At 36.5% G+C, this 27,040-nt stretch overlaps 1 protein-coding gene across 2 annotated transcripts in view; it reads left to right on the top strand.

Moving 5' to 3' along the window:
• Positions 1-27,040, top strand: part of si:ch211-51h4.2 (uncharacterized) — a 156,435-nt gene that overhangs the window by 70,644 nt on the left and 58,751 nt on the right. For both annotated transcript variants that reach the window (XM_051672423.1, XM_051672422.1), the window contains 3 exons: positions 12,217-12,316; positions 15,146-15,204; positions 15,282-15,346. In XM_051672423.1, the coding sequence (XP_051528383.1) occupies positions 12,217-12,316; positions 15,146-15,204; positions 15,282-15,346 (224 nt within the window). The remainder of the gene's footprint in view (positions 1-12,216; positions 12,317-15,145; positions 15,205-15,281; positions 15,347-27,040) is intronic.

The following is a 27,040-nucleotide window of genomic DNA, read 5'->3' as shown; positions in this document are numbered from 1 at the left end:
TGCTCGGAGCACGTCTTAGAATAGCTGGCAAAATCTCCTCTAATCATGTAATTCATAAAACCACAATCAAAAATGCCTTTCAAAGCATGTAAATGTCACCCTGTCAGCTCACGGCCCAGTTCCAGGATACGGCAATTAAGCTTGGCTTCTGTCTGTCTTCGCCAATGGATAACTTTAGGCAATCTGCTCTTTCCTTCAACAAGTATACTCTAGGGGTCCTGGGTAGCTCAGCGAGTATTGACGCTGACTACCACCCCTGGAGTCGCGAGTTCGAATCCAGGGTGTGCTGAGTGACTCCAGCCAGGTCTCCTAAGCAACCAAGTTGGCCTGGTTGCTAGGGAGGGTAGAAATATGAGATAACCTCCTCGTGGTCATGATTAGTGGTTCTCGTTCTCAAGTGGGCGCGTGGTAAGTTGTACGTGGATCGCGGAGAGTATCATGAGCCTCCACATGCTGGGAGTCTCCGCGGTGTCATGCACAGCGAGCTACATGATAAGATGTGCGGATTGACTGTCTCAGAAGCGTAGGCAACTGAGAATTGTCCTCCACCATCCAGATTGAGATGAGTAACCACGCCACCACGAGGACCTACTAAGTAGTGGGAACTGGGCATTCCAAATTGGGAGAAAAAAAAAAGTATACTCTATATCTGCCCTAGCTTTGCCCTACATGCTGCAGAAAAAAAAATAAGAATAGAAACAATAAGACTGTGTACACTGAAGTGGGGATGGATCTGTCTAAGGACTGTACTGTTGCAGCACTACTCATTTTTACACAAGGGCCCTTTAGATGTACATGAGCCACCGCAGTGTCTCTTGTCAAGAAAGTCTGAAATTGATCATTTACATTATTGAGGTGATTTTTAAAGACAGCGAGGTTGAGTCGAATAAGAAGAGTGGGGCTCTAATGTGATACTTTTCCATGACTAACCTGTGCAGTTCACATAAATGATGCCCCTGCTATTTTAAAGACTGCAGTACAAAGAAAGACGCTATTTTTTTTCAGGGAAATTAATTCTACTTTGTCCATTTTATTTCCAGCAAAGTAGGTCTTTTGAGTGGACTTAAATTGAACACTTATTTAAACACTTATTTAAGGGTTTTTGTACATTCCAGTGTGTGACCTCTAAGATTTGATGACATCAGTGAAATTACCTCTCTTTTTAAACTATACATTTTGAGTGTTTCTTAACAAAAGAGATCAGATATGTTAAGATACTGAGATATTTTCTACAGATACTGCAGTACTCTTAAGTAGTGTCATTCATATTTTGCACCACTGACTAATAGTTTCGTGTGATTTTCATTTTCTCAGCAGCCAGCTTTAACACTTTTCAGTTACCATCTCCAAACATTGCATGCTAAGAAATGCTTAGGAGCAAGAGGTGATACATGAGTCAGTAAACACATATGAAGCCAAGCTTTAACACTCCAGCCCATAAATAAACTCATTAAACCTCTCCAAACATACTGGATTTTATACAGTAAGTGAGGGCAGTCAGTTGCTGGATTTCCATCCAACTATTTTTGTGCAAATTAAGAAAAACCAGATTAGAAATGCTTGATATGCGCATATACTTTTAAAATTTGCTTAAAAGTTTATGCACTAGTTTCACATAAGTCAAAATGTTCATTAAGGTGATGGAAATAGTTGATGACGGGTTTCGACCATTTGTGCACATGTTTCCACTCCTTCTCACAACTGGATGTTAAAGTGGGTCCTCAAATTCCGCCAGCACAGTTTTGAGCGTGGATGATCCCAAGTATACGGAGGCTGGTGGATTTTTACAAAAGCATTAAATATTTTTTTGAAACATTTGGTTGGAAAACCAGCTAATGAATCAAGTTAGAGGACCTAATTTAATAGGTAATATGTAGTAAAAACTTTGAGACTATTTATGGTTTTGTTTTAAACATAACATCTTAATCTGAACTATAAGAACAAGTACAGCTTTAAATAATTATTTAATCGCCAACAACAAAGCATGTAGCTTTTATTGATTGTGCTGGTTTTGGAGCCACTTCCGAACCTTCTATAATACCCATCCTGCTGAGAAGGCTGCACTAACCAAACACATCAATCTTAGGAGACCAGACTCTCTGCTGTGCTCTCAGCTGTCTGGCTCTGCCCACAACCTACTGCAGAGTACATCTACACCCCTAGTTTTTGACACTCTATCTGCAGCTCTATTAATAAAACATCAAAGACTCCGGTGTGCATCAGCTGAAGAGCTGTCCTTCATGGACACCTAAAGAGTTCACTACACTTTTGATTGCTCATTTTATTGTATGAACAGCATGGAAATGACCTCTTTGTCTGAGAGTGGCACTCTTCTGTACTTCCACTCTCAAAAACTCAAAATAACATCCAATCTTTTCCTCTTACCTGAGGTTTGTGTCCCATTTTGCAAGATGGTCAAGAGAGTATTTATACCTCACCCTTGGAGAGCTTGAGATAAAATAGGCCATTTACACTGCATCAATGCCTCAACAAGCAGTCACATTCCTTTTACCTCACTTTCATTCACTTTTAGGAACAGATGAAGCATTTTACCCCATGTCTTGGCCTTTTTTAAATTGTTATGTTTATTGAGATATAATCAGTCATGATGTTGTGGGTTAGTTAAAGTGCCCAACCTGCAAAGAGCCTTAACTCAGATCTCTGAAACCATACTTTTCTGGTGCTTTCTTGACTTTTTGGGAGAAGAGCTGTACTGTATATAAATCGACATCTACTTTCATTGTAGGAAAAAGAGCAGATCATACATTCTGCTTAACATCCCCTTTTTTATTAAACGAAAGAAAATAATACAGGGTCGAAACAGCATAAGGGTGGGAAAATGAAGACAACATTTTTCACTATTACTTTAACACCTTAAACTCCCAAAGAACTTTTCAGTGATAACCATCACTTCTGCATTTGTTATTTAAAATAACAAAAATAAGGCCTCAAAACATTCGCGTTGAAAATTAGCACCCCTTAGAGGTAATGGGGTAGAAATATTTATATGAAAATAAAAGTCCTTCACATAGCACCTGAATGAACAAGTCATATATCAAATGAAAGCTCTCATTCTCAGGTATTTTGTTGCCCTAATACCACAGTTCAAAAGATTTTCAAAAGAATCACAAAGTGAAATATGATTTCTGTAAGTCATCAAATACAAACGTCTCATTTATGCTCCAATAACTACTGTTATAAGCCCCAAGTAGCCAAAAACTTTTTGTTTTCTAAAAAAAATTAGCCATTCTTTACTTGTCTGTGAGCTTGCTTGGCTGAAAAGTCCAATGTTAAATCTTAGATTTCCAGAACATAATATGTTATCCAGAAGGAAAAGCATGCAAAACAAATCATCAGAAAAATATGTTTTCGACAGTTGATGATAAAATGTTATATATCATCGCAAAGCTTTCTAATGACACCTAGATTGAGCTTCTAGTCCACACATAGGCCGAGATATTCAATGAAACAATGAGGGTGGTGCTTGAACTGAAAATTAGACTGAAGGTCTATGGAGGAGCACATCTATGAGGGCTAAAATGCTTTAGAGTGCCACCTACATTTCAGATCTGAATATTGTGATATAATGTGACAAAGAAAAAAAATGTTTTTCTAGTGTTTGCTTTTATCTTGTGGAATAAAATGAGACTTTTCAAAGTGAGGTAGTGTGAACAGAACCAGAAGTACTTGTTTACAAATTCAGGACAACAAAAAAAGAAGGATTCTCTGAAAAAATTAGACAATTTTTTTTATTTTTTGCAATTAGTTTACAATATGTGTGAATGATGAGCTTTTAAATTTGAGTGTGGAAAAATTACTGGCGGCAGACCAAAAATGGACCAGAGTATAAGGGGAATACATGCTAAACCCTTATAAGTTAGCAGAACTCAAAAAAATGGAGGCAATCAGTTTTTCAGTTAATAAACTCAAAAGTCATAGAACTTTCAGATTTAAATTTTGTACAACATTTTGTTAATTGCTCTTGACTTGAAATATTGAATTAGCTAACTCACATTCTGATAGCACTTAACATTAAATGTAACTCTTTAAATACTTCAATTACAGGAAACCGAACTAGTACCAGCTAGAATTAGCAAGTACCATAAATGCTAGCATGCTAAATTGTTAACACTATGCTTAGATTAGCATAGCAATTGCTCAATGAGTAAAGCATTATAGAACATTCTGAACTAGTACCTGTCCTCAACCTAAGGTCAAGCTCCACTATATACCATAATGGTAACCCGTAAAACTCCCAACATAACAGAAACTCTTCTAAATAACACAACAAGACATTAAACACTAACAAGTCTCCCCCTTTACATTCATCTTGCACAAAGACACAGTATATAACACTTAATTTTAACATTTACTCTCCCTGTCGAGTGCCATGCAAAGCATGCTTAGAAAAACTAATCCCCTGCTAGACAAAAAGGGAAGAGAGGATCATCATACTTCTTTCTATAGCAAGGTAGTTTCAGTTTACCCAACCACGCTATCAGCCCATTGGCCAGATTCCTCTACCTTTCCCCCTCCACCACCTTCCCTCCCAACAGTCTGATCCTGCATGAAATGGATTCACTCAGTCCATCATCTGGTCCCCTGTGTGCATTAGAAGATTGGAGGTGCTGGAGTGGCCTCCATGCATTTCGAATGGATTGCTTTACTTATAAAGTTCTAAAGGTGGCTGGTTGGTGTATGTGTGTTTTTGTTGTCTGACTGTATCAGTTTGTGTAATGTGTGTTTATTATCACAAAGCAAGAGAGAATGTGTGTGCCTGTGTGTGAGTATTTGTCTCATATGTCCAGTAGTGAAGGAAATTGCATTCTTGTCCTCCACTAATGCATAACCATCTGCTGCAAGGGGTTAATCCTGATGTGAAGGGAGCACTTCTGTATCACTACCCTTTCTCCTCCCTGGCCTCAGCTCCAGTCATGCTCAAACAACTGTAATGGAGGCAGAGGGAGAAAAGAGAGAGGAGAGATGTTGAGAGCTGGTTAGATGGACACTCTCAGACAAAGACATGAGATTTGAGCGAGCTGCCTCTGTTTGGTAATATGTGCTTTTAAACGTCATTTCTTAGAGCGCCGACTTGATCTTTGACAATGTCAAGTTGGAAGCAGGCTTATCACAGTCTTTGCTCAGCCTCCCTCCACCATTCAGGCCTTTTCAAAAAAGGAAATGGAAAGCCATTTTTGTTTGATCATATAATTATATATATATATATATATATATATTGTACCATTGTACCATATTGAGGCTTACCCTCCTTGTGAAGGGTGTCAGTGATTGTCTTCTGGACAACTGATCACCAGTCTTCCCCATGATTGTGTAGCCTAGTGAACCAAACTGAGAGACCATTTTGAAGGCTCAGGAAACCTTTGCAGGTGTTTTGAGTTGATTAGCTGATTGGCATGTCACCATATTCTAATTTTTTGAGATAGTGAATTGGTGGGTTTTTGTTAAATGTGAGCCAAAATCATCACAATTAAAAGAACCAAAGACTTAAACTACTTCAGTCTGTGTGCACTGAATTTATTTAATACACGAGTTTCACAATTTGAGTTGAATTACTGAAATAAATGAACTTTTCCACGACATTCTAATTTATTGAGATGCACCTGTATGTTATAGTGGTCTTGTTGACTACGATGTTAAACGTTTATTACCATTTATTTAGCATGGCCTATTTGTTCATAGGGAATCAGAGAGTGTGAAAGGGTGTAATGAGTCTAAGGAGTGTTGGCAAAGGTTATTTGAAAACATACTTTATTTTTGTAATTCTGTTGGGTGCCACTAGTAGCGCAGAAATTACATACTTCACCTTTAATTAAAATTTGGTTGTCACTACCTGAATTCTTAAAGAGTGAATTTGGTTATAGAATGCAATTGTCATTCCCTTAATAACGAACTATGTATAGAGAACACGGCTAAGCATTCAAAAGAGGAGCGAAAACAGAATTTACAGCTGCAGTGTGCATGTGGCCTTTGATTTTCTGAGAATAACCATTATTTTCTCAAATTTGCACTGTATGAAAACCATTTAGTCTCATTTTTCCCCCTGTGCAACTGCAATTTAGAGAGTTTTTGTGTGAGCCGAAAAGGAGACACTGGTGGAGAGGGTTGCAATTGTCTGTAAAGTAAGCATCTAGCATTTAAGGACCAGAGGGGAGTGACCTGGCTTACTGAGAAGACATTCCATTAGTTGAACACATGTGGCTTTTGTGTCTAATAAATGAATTACTGAAATAAATGAACTTTTCCACGACATTCTAATTTATTGAGATGCACCTGTATACACACCGGACAGAAAGTGTGGCAAAATATCAACATCAATGTTTTGATTGTGTCTGGGAGGCTCAGTATTTATACTTTTGGGGGAGGCAAACCCATGAATGGCTTACTTATAGTTGTCAATTAACAATAAACTGGAATAGTGGAACATAGTTTTATAATCAAAACAGTTACATACTTCACCTTTAAATCAGTGTAGTGTGTACAGAACCAAACTGAACTACTTCAGTTTTGATACTAGTGTCTCTCTGCACTAGTTGATCCCAACAGCCCTGCGAACTTGAGGTAATGCATATATCATGGTGCAGAGAAAGCACACTGTTTAACAGCAGTAGCTTAGCAAGCACATCTGTCGATGGTGGTTTGTTTGTTTGTTTGTTTGTTTTATCTGTAACATCTGTTATAGCTCTTAATATTCTATTAGTCGTTGTTATACAGATTATCCCCTAAAGTATTAGTTGATGTTGATTTAATTCTTAGGGTAAGTGGATATGAATCTCAATCTTGAGAATTTGTATTAATGAATAGATTAATTGATGCATTTGACATAATAGGATGAGACATAGTTTTAAATTGTTAGGAAAACAATGCTCTCATAAAGGTAAAAAAATGCCCCTGAAAATCAAATGCTCCGTCTATCTATCTATCTATCTATCTATCTATCTATCTATTTATCTCTGTTCGTCCGTCCATCCGTCTGTCTGCAGGCCCGGCTCCTGCCAGCTATGCTAGGGTGTAAATAATAATTTACTGAGTAAAGTGTATTGATACAGTATTTTTACCAGTGAAACTAAACATGTGTAAAGTAATTTAGGTAAATATACAGGAATTTAGACAAAAAAAAAATCAAAAAACATACATAAGACGGGAGGTGAAGACAGCATCTCTCAGTGACACCAAACTTTCAACAGGGGACACAGAAGCACGCGTCCTGCAAAACACTACTGTATCTCAAGCCATGTTTACGAACGGTATAATTAGCTAATATTGGGTGGGATGGTGCTTTACAATTCAGGGCTGCATTTCCCAAAAGCATTGTAAGCCTAAGTTGATCGTGGAAACCATTGGCACCAATGGCCTCAACGATCAACTTAAGCTTGCAATACTTTTGGGAAATGCAGCCCAGGTCCAGTATTTTGCTAACAACTGCAGTGCGATCTTGGGGAGCTGGGGTGGAGGAAGAGGGAGCCTGTGATGGTACATTAACAGAAGCCACGGTCACTGCTAGAAGCACCACCAAGCTTCCTTATAGGCACTAAAACCTTTGCATTGCACACAAATATCTCTTATTACCATTGTCACTCGCATGACCTTCTTTGGTCCGTAGCAGAGTGAAGCCCGGTGCCGGTTGCCTCTTAAATGTAGAAAGTGTCATTGCTTTCAGCCAATGACAAAAACAGAAAAATACTAAAAATTTCCAGTGCTATTTTCTGTTTTGTTGGGGCGGTTTACAGACCACCATCAATGTTTGCAACACACGTCCAGCTACCAAATTGCTTTTAACCAATTCACAGTTCGTAAAAAAAATATATATATATATTTTATTTAATACTGTGTTTGCCAGATGTTTGATTGGGTGGGCAAGACTTACGTTTGGGTGGTCTTAGACCACCCCTGCCCATGCCTACATCCGGCCCTGTCTGTCTGTCTGCCTATCTATCTGTCTGTCTGTCTAAGCAGACATGTCATTCTTTCTCTTTTCTAGATAGAGAGAAAGCTAAATACAGAGAGAGTGTGTTGTTTGACTTCATTGGGAGTAATTGGCTGGTCCTGCATGTGTGGGCAGTAAGATGTAGGCAGGGTGTTTCTGAGGAGACTCTTATTGCTCTCTCACAGGCACGTAGTGCTGCAAAATTCCATTAACAATCTCACAGCTCTGACTCAATCGCACACAGGGTCTGGCCGCACAGGTGGGCTGTCATCTCTCGCTAGAAGAGCAGCCCCTCTGCTTTGTACTACCGTTCGCCTGTGGGTGGTCATGTATTCCGGCAGTCCGTCTAGAGTGAGAATTGAGGTTAACACAACAGGAAGGTCCTGCAACTTCCTGGAACACAATAATAATAGAATGACAAATAAGATATTAATTTCTTATTCCGCATATCACTGGAGACATTCGTGCTGACATATAGGCTACATCGACACGGCAGCTGAATGTGGCCAAAATCTGAATTTTCACACACGTGACAAAGATCTGTTAACTGGATAACCAAGTGAACAGCCACAAGCGCATTGAATCTGACATTTTCAAAACCGATCTGGGCCGCTTTCAAATTTTTTCTTGTGTGATATCAGTGTGAACAGCCAGGTCAGATTTAATGTGATTTTACATCAATATATTAACATATGCAACATTTGTCATTTGCTCGCTTGATTTCTGGCATATATAGACGTGCAGTTGTTTATAGCTTTTTACTCCGAGTCATATATTTTCTAGTTAATCCAATCAGATCATTTTTTAAGGAAAGAAAATACATTTATAGGCTCAACAGTTAGGTTCAGTAATTTATTTGGACTACACATCCAAAAATATGCACATGAAAAGATACAGAGATAGATTTATGTAACAGCATTCTATGCTCAGGTCATTTGCACTGAAAACACATTTTCTATATTTGTCAAATTGTATCAAAACGCGAATGCAAGCGAGTCAATGGAAATCAGAAATAATCCTACTGTAGTAAACAACTCTTCATACCTTACATATATATATATATATATATATATATATATATATATATATATATATATATATATATTATGGTGTTTTTCGCTCAAGTAATATTACACTCTTGAGCTTTGATGATAGTTAAAGGCAAATTACTCTATTCAAAAGTACTTTATACATTAAGACGGTCTTTCTCCATCACTTGCTGACATTATTAGATGTATAGGCATTAAGTGTTCTATACGCTTAAAAAACAGCTAATTAAATTTTTAAATGCAATTTAATTCTTCATTATTCTCATTATTCGTATTTTAATGATCAACATGCCAAGGTTTGTTATACGTATGTTTAGGAAGTGTTGTACACATGCGAGTCAGTTTAAGAGTGTCAGCTGTTCAGACCAGTATCTGATATGGGTTACATTTTAAAATGTCACGTGAACAACCTTACAATGAAAATCTGATTTGAGCCAAAAATCAGATTTGGATCACATTCAGCTGTGGTGCGAATGTAGCTATAGTCTCTTGATGCATTATGAAACAATGTGTATTTATGTTGCAACAATGTAGATCTGTTGCAGGTTATGTTGGTGTTTCTTCAACTAGGGACACTTTATGTCAGTGATATATATTAAAACTAAAAGATTTCAAATGTATCCTTTTTTGTTATAATTGTTGTCATATTAAAACTTGGAAACTTTCTACTATGCCTTCATAATTTATTTTTGCTTCTTTCAAATGCCTGTTCTGTTCATCTGTTCAAATGTACAGATTTTATTGTTTTACACTTGTCCCTGACTTTTAATCTTAAAATATGAAATTCTGTCATAACTATATTATTACGTTTAACATCCTGAGACCTGAGCATGACTGCCGTGTGCATTTTCCATTTCCCTTTTTGATTTGTAACTAGTAGCACCTAATTAACATGCAAAAAATAAATAAATAACATAAATTTTCCTAAAAACTGATGTCCACATATGTGGACAGTGGGACTAAGTTGTTAAATTTTAAATAATACCAAGCTATAGAAAGTCAGATTTTTTTTTATCAAATTGTTTATTATGTTTCCAGGAGTATTGGTTATTCATGTTTTTGAGACATTACAGACATTACAGCTGATTTTCTGTAAAGCTGCTTTGGAACAATATGTATTGGGAAAGCACATATAAAAACTATACACATAAAAATTATTTGAATTGATTTGACTTTTATGTTACTATGTTTGTTTGTTTTTCTACTTTGGCAACAAAATCTCAAATTTCTCTCTTTGCACTTTCAAACAACATGTGATAGCCAGTGCTGAAGCATTTTACTAATCAGACATTTGCATAATTAATTCTGATACAAGGAATGGCTAGCATCATCCAATCACTGCCAACCATGTTAAAATAAAATAATACATTATAAATTCTGAATCTAAGTATTGATTACCATTGTCCAATGTCTGCCAACAATGTTGAGTGGTTTAAATATCATCTGCAGCCTGAAACTGAACTTTTGATAGGAAGTTTTGATTGAATGCACTTGGCTTCATAGGAAAGCTATAGGAGGCTGCCTTGCTCCCCTTCTCCATATTTAGTGAATGACTCAACCTCCAGTGTGCTGTCTGTCTGCATTGGTGTCAGAACAGTTCAAAATGCACTGTATTTTCATCATAACTCCATAAAAAGCCTCTGAAAGTATTTTTTGTTTCTCAATGTGAAAATGCACAGTAAATATAGGAAATAAAAACCTTGTGCTATTGTAGATTATAGTGTATATTGTGTTTAACAGTGTGGTGTTTCGCAATAAAATGCTAACATTTTTTAAATGGCATATCGGATGAAAGTAGAGACTCTAATATTTGGACTCAAACAGGTTTCAGTGTAAAAACGTAATTAGGTTTCTAACCAGATGTAGTTTTGTTGGTGTTTTTTCCAAAGACAAACTCCGCTGTGATCGGCGCCATGTTGTTTTGTCACATGACTCCGTATGTCGAAAGTTTAACCCTTTACTGACAGCACAGAGTCTCCTGAACTGAGATCAGTTGGCTTAAAATAAATGAAATGATACGTTGCATATAGCAAAACCAAAATACAACATCCACACATGTGTATGCGGGGTTAAAAACGAGGTTAAAAACAAACTTTTAAAAAAAGAAATAAACTTCTTTAATATTTATTGTGTGAAAATGATTTAAATCAATTTCTACAGAGATTACAACTAACGACCAACAACTTTACCACTAATAAAGTGTTGTTAAAAGTAAGTGTAACTGGTTACTAAAGAGACAAGTGTCATTGAAGAGCATGCTTGAGATGAAATGTGAGACGTGGTGTGCGAAGAAAAAGAAAAATCTAATTAAAAATCACTTCTTTGAAAGAATATGTTATTGTGTGTCATTTCTAATTGTTTTAAATTATAAAAACATAATATAATTTCATTGTATTTAGTATACATAAAAAGCTAGCTCTGAATTTAACATCAGCAAAGCTTAGCAAGACAAAGAAAGTCTGGCATTTTATTCCTAAAATATTTCAAATGTAATTTCCCCTAGAGAATGCGATTAAACACAGAACATAATTTGAGGTGTGGTGAAAATTACATGTATATGAATGTAATGCATGTAAATACACTGAAGGACATTGTTAGTGGATGAATTAAATAAACTAGTAAGAATGTTAAAGTGTTTTTAGTTTATTTTAGAGTTCCATTTTTTAAGTCCATAGGCCCAAAAATACCCATAGTTGAGGAAGTGTCCATGTGTATATGCACAGGAATGAATGCTTCTTTTCTGGAATACAAATACAAATAAATTTAATTGTACTGGGTTAAAAGTTACACTGAAATGGCTGTGTGGAGCCTCAAAAAATGTAGTTAATAATAATGATGCAGCATGTTTACCGGGTAATGCTTGTAAATATTATCTCAGCTGTGAGACAAACCGGCACCACAAATATCAGGTCAAGGACTATTGTCCTTCTCTCTTGCACAAACTCTCTCTCTCTCTCTGTTGTGTCCCATCTCTTTCTCAGTTTCAATGGTCATGACATTAAAAGCTATCAATTTGTGGTAAAACACTTTTGGTCGCAGCCCCCTGAGGCATTTCCAGTAACCCTTGACAGGAATGACCAAGATATTTGTCATTGCACTTTTTCTCAGCTTTTGTATATCCCTGCAAATGTCATATGAAATGAGAATATATTGGTGTTCTGGATTACATCGGATGCTCTGTGCCGTGCGTCTTACAGCCTGTCATATTTTTTTTGCCCCAAGGTGGTCGTGACATTTGTTGTGGGTTCGGAGGTTCACCTGGAGACCACGAACGACTTCACCCAAATTGGAAAACCTTTTCTAATGGGAACGGTTGCTCTTGGTAAGACAGACCTAACTTGTTTTTTGTGTATGAGACATGTAGGGAAAAAGATGTTTCTGTTTCTGTAGTGTGCGGTGTGTATGAGTGTGTCAGTGTGTTTGGGTTAAAAGGGAAGTGCACCCAAATTGTTTTTATTTGTTTTCATCATTTACTCACCCTCATGTTGTCCCAAACTCGTATGACTTTCTTTTTCCATGGAACACAAAAAGAATATGTTAAACTAAATGTTAATCTCCACTAAACCACTTTCATAGCATCTTTTTTTCCATACAATGAAAATGAACGGACACTGAGGCTAACATTATTCATTATGATGACAGAATTTTCATTTTTGAGTGCACTATCCATATAAGTGAATGTCACGCAACCTGTCCATTTTCGCATCTACTTTGGCTGGCTTCCACCAAGTGACGGATGAATTTGGGCCAATATACCACAGAGTTTGATTGAACGCACTTGCACATATGAGTTTTACTCACTCTAAAGTATTTGTAGGGCATCAATTAATTTTTTGGGCATAATAGAGATCATTTATTCTGACCTGCCCATAAGAACACCTTTGATTTAGTCCCATGTCTGACAAAACGTCAGAAAAATAAATACAAAATAAATAAATTGAGAAGCATTTTCTCCACTATAAGTCTTATTTATTTATTTATCTATCCTTACTATACTATTTTATTATTTGCATAATATAATTTGTTTTTTTTACATCCTGTTCAAGAGCCCATCAGAACACATTTTTTGTGTCACAACCCACCAGTGTTCATTGTGTGTGTTCATTGCAGCCGGTGTGCTGAGCAGTTAATGAAAGTTACTCTCGAACCTTATCACTGTGACAAAGTAGATGTTAGCCAACAGTACAGGGAATTCTCTCTGTTTCTCTCTCCATCCCTCTCTCTAATCCTGTTAATTGGCTGCCACACCGAAGCTTTGTAAGGTCCTGAGGCAGCCAACCCGCAGTGGCCCGCAGGAGGCTTCTGTCAACAGAACAAACAAAATCTGCCCGCGAGAGTCTCACACATCGTCTTACTCTCATTTACAGCCAGGGCCACTGTGACACCTTTGAATAGACAGCTGCTTACTCGACGGCTTTTTTAAAGGGCCGAGTATATGCCCCTGTGGCACCTCCAGGCCCCTAATGGGCATCTGCTTTTAAAAAAGTCACAGGCCAGGCTTTGTTTACAGTGACAGCAGGGGGAGTCTATCTGTCTCCAATCCAGCTGACAAGAAGAAGGGAATGAGCTTGCCTGGTGTCAAACAGAGCACATTTTATGAAAAAATGCTATAATGCACCTGTCAGCATACTGGGGTACAGTGGTTACAAGGTTGTTAGTAACTGCTTGTTTCATGCAGATTCTATAGAAAAGGTACAAAAAGTGGAGCAGTCTCACAAGGCCCCGCAGTTTTTTTTTTTTGTTTTGTTTTTTTTTTGTCTGAAATACGGGCAGTGGGCTCTTGGGAGCATCTGCAATTACAAGGGCTCTTACCTTTCGCTGTGCGCCATCTGTTGTAAAGCACTGAGTTTAGTCCCCTGCTCCTCGTTCATATTTATCTTACTGATGATTTTCAATTGATGCAAGACAAAACAGTTGTGACTGTCAGCACTTTTAAGAGAACATTTATAGGGCTCTCAATTTTCTAATACTAATAACAATTACTGAAACAAAAAGTAGGCTTTTAAGAGTTGTTTCTGGACAGCTTAGTCCCAGTTTTGGACTAGGACTGGTTATGCAATCTTTTATTTTATTTTCATTTATTCTTCATTGCAGGATTGTGCAGAGAAATAAGTCCCAAGAGATATAAAATCAAAATACCATGTGAGGCCATGCGTTACAGTGATGTTACCAGGGTTAAGAGAGTTTTAGGAACTCCACTTTGTGCTGTGCCTAAGAATAACCATTACTTATGGTAAAATCATTGTAATGTATGGCCTTGAGTGGCTTCTTACTGTTATAGACTGTATACAGTTGCCAAGCAGTTAATATAATTACATTGATGTAGAATGTGCAGTCACAGGTGTGTTTATTAACACTGAATAATGGTTTAAAAAATGCAGCTTATCCAATCAGAAACTGAACTACTGACTTCGCAGTCATCTTTAAATGAATATTCTGAGTTTAGTACCAGTTAAGCTCAATCTACAGCATTAGTGGCATAATATTTATTACCAAAAAAAAAAAAAACATTTCGACTTGTCCTTCCTTTTCTTTAAAAAAAAAAAAAAAAGCAAAGATTTGGGTTACATTGGCACTTACAATGGAAGTGAATGGGGCCAGTCCATAAACGTTAAAATACTCTCTATTTCAAAAGTATAGCCACAAAACTTAAACTAAAACATGATTTTAGTGTGATAAAATCACTTACTAACCTTTTCTGTGTAAAGTTATTGTCAATTTTACAACTTTGTTGCCATGATGATGTAATCTCAATAAACCCAAAAATGACTGTAAAATTACGATTTAAGCAACTTTACAGCTCAAATAATACATAATTTTTAACAGAAGAATTTATATCAGTGCTTTTATAAAATTATAAGCTTCACATTTCTGCCTTTAAACATTCCAAAAATTGGCTCCATTCACTTCCATTGTAAGTGCCTCACTGTGACCTCGATTTTTGTTTTTTGTTTTTTAAAGAAAATGAGGGACAAGTCAAAATAATTTTTTGTGGTAATCAACATTTGCCACAAATGGTGTCAATTGAGCTTAACTTGTATTGAACCCGGATTATTGCTTTAAGCTTTGATAGCTATTTATCAATTTGATAGCTGTTTATCAATGCCTCTTAGCAATATTTTCCTAACTGACATTTGTTTCTTCCAATCAGGTGGGATAGTTAACGTCATGCCATTCTTATTTTCAGAAATCTCCCATATCAAAACACAGGTAATATTAATCCCTTTTGTTGCATTAAACAGCTGTGTCTAGAGAATTCTGCATTGTAATAAAATTATCTCGGACAGGTTTTATGGTTCAGGAGAGCCATACTCGGAGGACTTGCTACATGCACACTCTTAAATATATTATGGTAAGTGTGGACTTCTTAATAATTAAGGCCTTTTTTATAATCCACTTGAGTTATCAGTGTTAAGTTTATCCCATTATCCTATTGCTTTTCTGTGATTAAAGGGATAGTTCACCCAAAAATGTATTTTCTATCATAATTAACTAACCCTCATGTTGTTCCAAACCAATATGACTTTCTTCCATGGAACACAAAAGGAGATTTTTGGCGGCCTCCGTCGCCATTTATTTGGGCCTAAGCACTGAAAGTGCAGTGGCCCTATTGTTCTTTTAAGGATTATTATTGTTATTCTTTTTTCAAGTTTTTTGGTACTTTTGGGGTACTTAACATGCTTTGTAGCACCCCCTTAAAAATGGGCATGTAAGGGGGGAACTGTAGCACCCCCATTTTCACCTACATTCACCAAAATTGGTGCATATATAGTTCTCATAAAGCCAAACATCTTTCATACGCAGAGTCATTAGCTCCGCCCAATAGGAAGTCGGCCATTTTGGATTTTCTGAAAATTGCAGGCTCTGAACTTTTAAATACTCCTCCTAGGGGATTTATGTGACTGGCACCAAATTTGTGCAACATCATGCCAACACATTTTAGATGCTAAATTGCTAACGGATTTTTTATATTTTGATGTCCCTTGCCGAAGCAATAAATATGGTAAAAAAAAATGTGCATTTTGTGATTTTGATGAAAATTCAGCTGTATGTTTGGGAATAGGGGCTGATCACATTGATGCAGCTATTATGGGTCACAGTCATAGCGCCACCAACTGGCAGCAGGAAGTATGGCACTTTTAACAGACTTTGAAATAACCCTCTTATGTTTACATGAATTGCTTCAAAATTCTTAAGAATAATGTCAAGACACTGCTGATGTAAAATTGTAAAGGAATGTTTGATATCATAAATACTGTTGCCATGGCAACGCATTAATTGTTATTATTCCTTTCCTATATTTGGGTGTTTTTGAGGCACTTGACATGCTTAAAATTTCATGAAATTTTGCACACACATCAGAGTCATTAGGGCCAGGCAAAAGTTGCTGGGGGGGGGGGGTCTGGCCTGCAGGCATGTAAAATGGGCATATAAGAAGACCCCTGTAGCACCCTCATTTCCACCTACAGTCACCAAACTTGGTACATGTATAGTTCTCATCAAGCCGGACAACTTTCATAATGATAGTTATTAGCTCCGCCCAACAGGAAGTCGGCCATTTTGGATTTTTTTAATATTGCAGTCTCTGAACTTTTAAATACTTCTCCTAGGTGATTCATGAGACTGTCACCACATTTAGACAACATTATGCCAAGACATTGAAGATGCTAAATTACAAACAGATTTTAATATATATCGAACGGTGTTGCCATGGCAAGGCATTAAATTAATGGCGAAAAATGGGAAACAGGAAGTGTCTCATATCTTCTGTGTGAAATGTGTGATTTAGATTGAGATGTATATTTAGTCTTGGGGGCTAATCACATAGATTTGACTATTTTGGGTCACAGTCATTGTGCCACCACCTGGCAGCAGTAAGTGTGGCTCTTACAACAAACTTTAAAATAGTCCTCTTATATTTACTCAAATTGCTTAAAAATTGTTTAGAATATCATCAAATGCCAAATGCATGTGTCCACCTTGCATTGTTTTCTGAAAGCCACAGAGTGGAAATGGACCAGATGTGCTTGAGTCCGTCATCGCTGTTTGCAGCTATATTTGTATTTTTGTTCTATATAATGAAAGTGAATGGTGACTGAGGCTGTTACTCTTCCTAATATCTCCTTTCTTCTTCCACAGAAGAATGAAGATTATTCCGGTTTGGCACAACATATGTAAATGAAAGTAGAATTTTCTTTTTTGGGTGAGAAATCTATTTAAAGTGTTATGAAACACCCCTAACTCAGCACCAGTCGCTCACACCTCAGACTTTTAAAAAAAGGTTCATGAAAGGAGTGTGAAAATATGTGGCAGCACATCAAAATGTGAAAGAAAAAAAATAATTTGAGCACTTGGCTGTATATTAATTATGGGATCGTAAGAAGAGTAAAGGTGATAGAACAGTTTGCAAATCAAAGATTTTAATATTTTGTTCAAACTTGAAGTAAAAGCAGGCATTGCCACCAAAACCAGGACTGCTTAGCAACCTAATATAAATTAATAGATATTTATTCTTTCAAGGAAGGTTTCTGATTTAATACAAGTCAAACTCTATTGACCGTGTTTGTGGCAAGATGTTGATTACAACAGAAAATAATTTCAACTCATCCCTCTTTTTCTAAAGAAAAAAAATTGTTCAGTAAGGCACATAATTAAACTAAACGGGTGCAGTACACAAAACATTAACTACATGCTGTTTCAAAAGGACAGCCGCAAAACTTAAAGGGATAGTTCACCCAAAAATAAAAACGCTCTCATCATTTACTCACCCTCATGCCATCCCAGATGTGTATAACTTTCTTTTTTCTGCAGAACACAAACAAAGATTTTTAGAAGAATATTTCAGCTCTGTATGTCCATACAATGCAAGTGAATGGTGACCAGAACTTTGAAGCTCCAAATATCACATAAAGGCCACATGAAAGTACTGTATGTTACTGCAGTGTGATAAAATCACTTTCTAACCTTGTCTGTGTAAAGTTATCCAGTAATTCAACTTCGTTGTCTGGACAACAGAGCTCCAATAAACCCCGTAGGCCTAAATCTTGGTAACTTTCGCATGATGTAAAGAAATCCAAAAAAAAAGTGTTGACAATTTATAGATTTTGGTTTTCATCATTGTTATCTGTTTTTGAACAATCCATCGTGCTATCCTTCATGTGCTTCAGGTTTGGAGCATGAGTAGCATAACTTTAAACAACAAACGTGCTTGCTCTGGTCCATTTATCAACTGTGGTCCATTCTGACGAGTCATTCCATTCTCACCACTGTGTTTTTGTGTAAAAGTCCGCTCTCATATCTGGGCCAGGAACCGCTGTCACATCCGCATGTGATTTTAAATTCTCCACTATATTGTGAGCTCATGCATGAGGCAGCACAGTGATTGGATGGAAGCATTCCTTGTCATTAATAATGTGGAGAAACGCTTAGAATCAAATGATGTATTAGTGCAGTCTACGACAAATCACAACTTATGTTTATGCATAATATTATTTTCTGATGTTGCTTCAAGTTTTGTTTTTAAACCGGAAGCACAAAATGGATCCAAAAAATTATCCCTTTACCCTTAACAATAAACATAATGAGTGCTATAATTGTTTTCTATAATGTCCAACTTGTACATATCTATTACCAATGTGTTTAAGGGTGTCATGTGAAGTTCCTTTCAAGGAAGGTCAGTCCACTCGGCGGCCATCTTTAGAATGCTCCCGAGCAGCTATTTTCTATGAAAACAAGTGGCATAAAAGTACAGCTTCTATCTACTTAAATGGGGAAATCGAAATCTCCAAAACAGATGGTCAAGATTCGCTCAAAGAACATATTTAAAATCAGAAGTAAAATCTGACAACAAAAGTATCATAAATTGTGATTCTTTAGCTCAGATCACGCTGAAAATGCTATTTTTCAGGTTGGTTCAGCTAATGCACATTTTCAAGTTGATTGACATGTGATGTCTGTATCTAAAAGGTGATTGGCTCTTTTACCTGTAAGACGGGACTTCTTTGCTCATCCATTGGGCGTTCCAATTTCTCCCATTTATTTTAATACTATTGGTCCATTTCTGCTAAACTGTCTCTGTTGCATGACCCTTTAAAGGAATGTTCCGGGTTCGATACAAGTTAAGCTCAGTCTAAAGCATTTGTGGCATAATGTTTATTACCACAAAAATTAATTTCAACTCGTTCCTCCTTTTCTTTAAAAAAAAAAGCAAAAATCGAGGTTCCAGTGAGGCACTTACAATGGAAGTAAATGGGGCCCATTTTTTAATGTTAAAATACTCATTTTTTCAAAAGTGTAACCACAAGACATAAAGGACATGTGTGTAAACATGATTTTAGTGTGATAAAATCACTTACAAACCTTTTCTGTGTAAAGTTATAGCCAATTTTACAACTTCGTTACCATGACGATGTAATGTCAACAAACCCTAAAGCCTTAAAATGACTGTAAAAATTATGATTTAAACAACTTTACAGCTCAAATAACACAAAAGTTTTAACAGTAGAATTAATGCAAGTGAAAATTATAGAAAATTATAAGCTTCACATTTCTGTGTTTAAACCCTCCAAAAATTGTCCACGTTCACTTTCATTGTCCCCATTCACTTCCATTGTAAGTGCCTCACTGGAACTTCGATCTTTGCTTTTTTTAAAGAAAAGGAGGAATGAGTCTAAATACATTTTTTTGGTAATCAACATTATGCCACAAATGCTTTAGATTGAGCTTAACTTGTATTGAACCCGGAACATCCCTTTAAGCACTCTCAACACCGTCATTGTGAAAAGGGATAGTGCATCCAAAAATAAAATATTCTGCCATTATTTACTCACCTTCATGTCATTGCAAACCTGTATGACTTTCTTGCAAACCTGTATGACTTTCTTGCTTGCGTTGAACAAGCTGCATTGAACACTGTCCAATCTGCTCTTTTTCATGCAATGAAAGTGTATGAGGACCAGGAATAGCCATGTTCACTATTCACTTTCATGTATGGAAAAAAGCAGCTTGGCCATTGTGAGTAACTGATAACAGAATTTTCATTTTTGGGTGAACTATTTATTTAAGTTTTCCTTCCTTTGAAAGGTGATGTGTCCTTCAGTTTAATTTAAATCTCAGACTACTGTCAAGTTCAAAGTTTACAATACAAAGCCCTCCCTGTTCATTTGTCCCTGCAAAAGCACTTACCGTTTTTAAACTGACCCAGAAAGAGCTGAACTGATCAGCTTCCATTTTGAGTACAGGGAAGCGTCTGTATCCCATCTCCCTGCTGAGCTGTCTGCTTGTCCTCTGTCCCTGATGTATCTCTGATTTTAGCACACCCTGAAAAAACTCTCTAACGCACTGCTGTTCCATCTAATCATCTGTAAAGAAGTTATTGAGTTACCAATCAGCATTGTTACTCAAGAGACCCAAAGCAATTATGTTGGAGCAGATGAGATGAAAGGAGAAAGCTTTAAGAGATGAGATCTCATGTCAGCCTCTGCGGAGACCCAGAATGCACTGCTGTGGCCCTGCCACTGTGGCAGAAGTTTGTCTCTCCCTCACACCATGCATCTCGTTCTGTGGTTTACCCTCCTTCACAGACAGTGGACAATGTTTCAACTTGTGTTTGACAACACACATGCATCAGCATCTCTGCTCTCTATTCCAGCAGAATTGATTGTCATCTGAAGACCTGTGTTGATACATAATTAATTAAACAGTTATTTTAGGAAAACCTGTGTCTTATTCAGTAAAATAACGCTGCATCTACAGTATTTCAATTAAGTGAAGTTAATTCTTCTCCTCGCAAGCATGCTTCGAAATCGCAGTATGAGATAGTGCTATTAGCAAACCGCAAGGGCTGCGATTTAATTAAAATAAATGGTCTGCAAGCGCTGTTTGTGCACAGCTCTGTTTTCTGTACACAAACTTATGCTTAAGGCTAATGAGCTGAGCATGTTAAATTTACAGCACTCTAGATTCACTATTCGTGTTTCCAAATATGCTTGGCTGCTAAAAGTTACCATCCAAATTTTTGTTGACAGAAGTGTGGATGAGAGCATTTCTCTGCAGTAAATGGCCATTGTGAACTCAGCTGCAAACAAACATCTTCCTTCATGTTCCGTCAAAATAAAGGCTTAAGGGTTTAACTGGACCGTATAGCAATGTCGCATGCAAGTGTAAATTAGTACATGAAAGTATTAGATGAATATGCTACTGTTTTATAATAATAATTATTATTATTTTTATTATTAGTAGTAGTAGTAGTAGTAGTAGTAGAGGTAGAATTTTACAAAAATACATTTCCATAATAATTTCTTAAAATATAATTTCTTATATGTAACGTATGCTGGCTGCTGACAATGATGGCAATGACGAAGACGTGAAGATGAAGAACCCAAGTGCAGTTTATTTTCAAACGTGAACACCAATAACCCTGACTACAAAACAAAACATGAACATGGACTGGACTGGACTGGACTGGACTGGACTGGACTTGACTTGACTTGACTTGACTTGACTTGACTTGACTTGACTTGACTTGACAAACACATCCGATAACATTCAATACTCCACAAATAGACAATGCAAACATGAGGGCTTAAATACAAGACATGGGAGAACATAAACCAATGAACAAACAAAACTGATAACAAGATAATTAAACAATAAACCAATGAAAACATGACACATGAACATGGAGGGAAAACAGAAATCACATGACTAGGGAAACAGGAACACATGACATGAAACAGGAACTAGAATTTCAAAATAAAAGACATGAATCAACAGAATACACCTGACATTATAATTTATTTTTTTTATTTTTATTTTTTTATTTATTTTTTGTCAATAATCATATTGCAGTTCAGACTGCAATCGCAATATTTTTCAAAATTATCGCAATTAGATTTGTTGTCCAAATCGTTCAGCCCTATAACCTGGCATATATCCAGATGTGCAGTTTAGTCAGTCACACTTTCAACATGTTAAAGAGCTGATTCAGGTGTCTCGATCACAGTAGTGGAGTGATACTCTACAGTCCCAGCAGAGTCAGATCGTGGTGGTCTGCTGCATCCTCCGCTGGGTTTGTGCCATGCAAATTGCATTCAGCACAGATTTTGTGGGCACGTTTGCACCATTTCTTGATCTGCATAATTCCTATAGTGAATCAGACGCTAAACCAGACAACTCATGCAAATAAACAGAGCTTTTACCGGGCACAAATCATATGAAAACATGATGAAAGAGGTTACATTAAACATCAAAGATGTTGACTTCAATATCACTTGAAAGTGTTATCACAAACTACGTTTCCATCCAAGGATTGTTTTTGGCGAAAAAAGATTTAGCGCATCAAAATAAAGTTGATGGAAACACAAATTATCGCTAAAAAAAAAACTAAAATAAAGTGTCAACATAACATTTTTCGTTTAACTGTAGTGCATAAACTCTATGTCGATACTTCAAATGTTTAAAAAAACTGGTTTGGAAACACATTTGTCGAGAAAATTGCCATTAATGTAGTGTCACATGACAGAATTTACCCCAATCATTAGCCTGTGTTACGTATCATAATGACAAGGTATACATCCTTGAAAGCTAATTTATTATACGTGATTATGGATTGATCTTAACGGCATATAGATCTGATGCTGCAAACATGACATTCCAGGAGTGCCAACACAAATATCTGTATCATGCACATTGACAAGTGCACGGAGAACAAATGAATGGCCACTGTTTGTGATTAATTTAATCGCAGTAGCCATCCGTTTATTTATTAAAGTTGCTTTTCCACACCATTCAAATTAATCGACGGCAATCACGGAACAATACAAAAAACATATCATTTCTGTGCACATAGATGTTTTAAATAAAAAAATAAATACACAATACTAGGAGAAAAGCTTCAGTGTGCTTTTTTGGAACTCTAACATATAGTCCAATTCTATCAAATTATTGTTTAGCTTACATTTGAAAAACTGCCGGCAAGATTCCCTGTATTAAATAAAATAAATGACCAAACGAAAAAAGCATTAAATTAAAATAAATAATATATATATATATTTTAGACCTATGTATGCCTTATCTTTACACAAACTTAAAATAGCTTTACCCTGTTCTGTAGACAAAATAAGTCAGCTGAATTACATTATCAGAATGTTCTACACTTTTTTTAAGATTATAAACTATCAGAACTATTTGTCCAATGCTGAGTTCACTTTCAGAAAACTAGCTTTTGAACATTTTAAAACTTTCAGATGTTTTAAATCTAACCCTCTTTACCTCAGATCGCATTTGCTGAGCTTCTTCAGAAAATGTAAATTGCATTATGACACTAAAATTAATTTTAGATGATAATCAAGTTCAGTTGGTCTTTAAAAGTTGCTGGACAAATATGCGGCACATAATGCAGTTGTGATGGCGATGCTTTAGATTAGATGATTGTTCAAAATAGCCTATTGAATATCAGGAATGTATCAAATGTAAACCCTGATATTACACTGCATCAATTTGTCTTTAATAGCTGTGCACACCACATATACACATCAATGGATGGTCCTTATACTAAGACCAAAAGTTTCCCCCACTACTTGGTGCAGGTTTCCAGCTTGAACAGGGCCATGACAATTCGCATTCAGGTCGGAACCGGTAGCAACCTGTGATAGGCGCAACATCAGGACCAATATTACATTCCTATCAAAAGGGCAACTGTTCCCTTTTGATTGCAATTCCTCCTCTTCTGATTGCTTTTATTTGTGAAATTAAAATGACAGTAAGCTGGCTAATTTCAATGAATTGTCTCAATACTCTTCCCAATTTTACCAAAACTTCGGAGGAAAAAATTATAGGGATATCTGGGAGGCGAATTAGTGATAAACAAACATTTCTGTATGGAAACGGCTTAAGGGCATATTTCTTTTGCGATAAACCAAAACGTATGCGACAAAGTGTTTTTTTAGGCATGACATCATCACGCACACCATTTTTATCGAGAAAAGGCCATTTGAATGGAAACAGGCAGAAGACGTCAAATTTAGCACAAAAAAAAAATTACGCATTTTCACTTTGTCGATAACAAAATAGCGCGAAAAGTGGTTGGAAACTAGGCTTCAGTTGACACTGCGTTATTAAATAAACATGTCCAGTCGAGGCACAATTTCATCCGTCAAATCTTAATTAACTGACAGCGGCTTCGAAAGCTTGTTTAATGTTTATCAGGATGTCTCAGTACAGTCTACTTAAAGAATCTGTGATATTTTAGCCCTTGCTGACAGCAAGTTTGGCCACTGTTTTTACATATACATCCGGAAAGAAATTATTAGCCTGTGTTTTCTCTCGCATATTTCATCAGGTCCCATTCTGATATATTAGACATTACAGTAACAGAGCATTTGATTTAGCATTCTGTGCCCCAGTTACATGAGCTCCTGCCTCTCTGCAGCTTTATTTGATTTGCTACATCTAATTCAAACGTGTTTACTCTTGTGTCAGCCAACATGCCCGTTTTATTTAACTGCAGCCAGTATCACCCAATTTTAACCGACTGAACTCTCATGCCATCAATTCTGGCCAGACATGCTTAAGGGCCCTTGATCCAGCATCCTGCATCTGCCATGGACATTTTTTACTCACTATTTGTTACATCCACTTTCTTCTATACCTGACAGATCTTTTTTAAAATATTTGACAGCTTTTACATATACCACACATCTCATCCCGCCATCAGCTTTTACATGTTTATTTTTCTAAACGATGCTGATCGAAATGTCAGATCAAACACAGAATTACACAGTTTAATGGAATACATCCACTTTGCATAAATTATTACATACAACCCATACTACAAATATGGGTTCAATTGCAACGATGATAAACATGTTTTGTGCAATTAATTCTAAAAATGTACAAAATGTACAGAATGCATATACAAAATTGTAAATGTTCCTATTCATACCTATGTCATGATAAAAAAATGTAACAAGGAAGGATGCCGGGAACAGGATTCTTCAAACACAGGTAGGGAACTTTTAATTGACCACTTCTCTGGTTTACAGCTTCACAGTAACTCATCAGCTTCACAATAACTCATCAGCTTTACAATAACTCATCAGCTTCACAATAACTCCTCAGCTTCACAATAACTCCTCAGCTTCACAGTAAAGGTCTCGACCTAGTCTCTCTCTCTCGATCTGGCACTGGCATGGTCCTTTTCTGCTCCTCTCCCCAATCTTACTTCAATTAGAGACAGGTGTTAGTCATAATTTGGCTCAGGTGTATGCACCCTTACCGCTCTCTCTCTCTCCCTCGACGGGCGCTCAACCACGCCCCAGCTGCCACAAAAAAATTGCTTATTTTTGGGCTAACTCAGTTAATGATGCTATGATGAATTTAATAAATTTTAAGGATGATACATGATGGTTGGGTTGCCATTTGATGTCCAATGTAAAATATTGTTCATGAAGGGAAATCAGTTGAGAACCACTGCAATAATGCAATAAATACACATTACCTAAATTATTACCTTATTATTGCATAATTTCAAAAAGCAAATGTCCTTTTGACCTTGTTTGGCATACTCAACCCTCAACCTAGCATGCACCACGACTGTAAATCAATTGTAAACATTTATAAAACTGTTTGTGATCCAATCTGAGGTCTAAAACAATGTATTACGTGGCCACCATCATAAATGAGTGTTCATTTCAGCATAATTAGCTTTAATCTCAAATTACAAATAGTGCAGATTTCCTAAAGAACTTTGTTCAATTCCCATACATTCTTTGTTAGTGAAAACGCAATACTTTACATGCTTTTAACAGCACTTTTAATCAGGGCTCTTAACCTAACCTGTCAACTACCGAGCGATTTCCTTTTTTCATTTTGTCAGATCATAATTTTTATATCTAATTATAATACTGAGCATAATTCTATTTTGCTTGCTCTATAGAGAGAGAGAGCAAAGGAGGAGAGCTGCACTGGTTTTGCACTGAGATCTTCTGAAGCATAGCCTGTACAGATTAGCAGATAAATCTCTGGTGGCCACTGAAGGGAGCAAATCATGAAGTTGTCTACTGCATTTTGAAGCAGACTATTTTCCTCTGAAGTTTGTAAACGCTTTTTTGAAGTCTGTTTCAGGATGATCCTTTTTATCTTTAAAGCTAAAATCATTAATTCTGCTCTGTTTTAGTTGACTTGTTGAAATGCCCTACAAAGGCAGAATGTTGTAACTGCACAAACACTGAAACTGAGAAAAAGGATTCAAAGCTTTTTGATTGTGCCTAGTAATTTAAGGCCAGGGTGTTGTGCAATGTATGGAGAAACATAAGTCTTCTGAGTAGTATTTGAAACTGATAACTGGCTCAAAATGCCTTATTATTATAATTCATGCCACTGTTCTGTTTAGATTAGTCTTTTTGCTATGCAGGCAATATTTTATAATAAATATAATGATTAGTATAATTTAAAGATTAGTAATATTTTTACATTTTTGATTGAAATGAATTTGTTGAGGAACACAGAAAAGTATTTGGACACACTTGAGGTGGCAATATACTCCGAGCAAAATAAAAGAACAGGTGTGACCAGGAGTTGCATTAACTGGAAATTTTCTTCATTTACCGATTTTTGTTTTTAAACATCGATGGATAATTCCAAATGCTGTCTGCCAAAAAAGATACAAGAAAACAATTTTAACCTAGTGCATATGTTTTGACATCAATTACTCTCTCTCACTCTTCCATTGTGTGTGTGCCCTGTTTATTGGCTGGTATTAAGACGTGTTACAGGTGATCTGATCACGAGTACACCTGATAGTATGCATCTCTTTTAATCAATTATGTTGAGATTTCGAGTAGAGGGTCTCTGAATTCATGACTGCATACATGAATCATACTGTCAGTGTGTTACTGCATGATAATAAAGTGCAAAACCATTAAAAAATCTCAAAAAGCAAACAGCTGCCGGTAGCGTTCCTAAGATGGTGGCCAAGTGGACTGACTTGCCTTGAAAGGGACTTTGATCGAGATCAGTCAACATAAACACACTGGAGTGCAGAGTT

This window comes from Myxocyprinus asiaticus, chromosome 35 (genome assembly GCF_019703515.2).
Source record: "Myxocyprinus asiaticus isolate MX2 ecotype Aquarium Trade chromosome 35, UBuf_Myxa_2, whole genome shotgun sequence".
NCBI classification, from domain to species: domain Eukaryota; kingdom Metazoa; phylum Chordata; class Actinopteri; order Cypriniformes; family Catostomidae; genus Myxocyprinus; species Myxocyprinus asiaticus.
The sequence above is the reverse complement of the archived record's forward strand: the minus strand, read 5'-3'. Positions and strand labels throughout refer to the sequence as shown.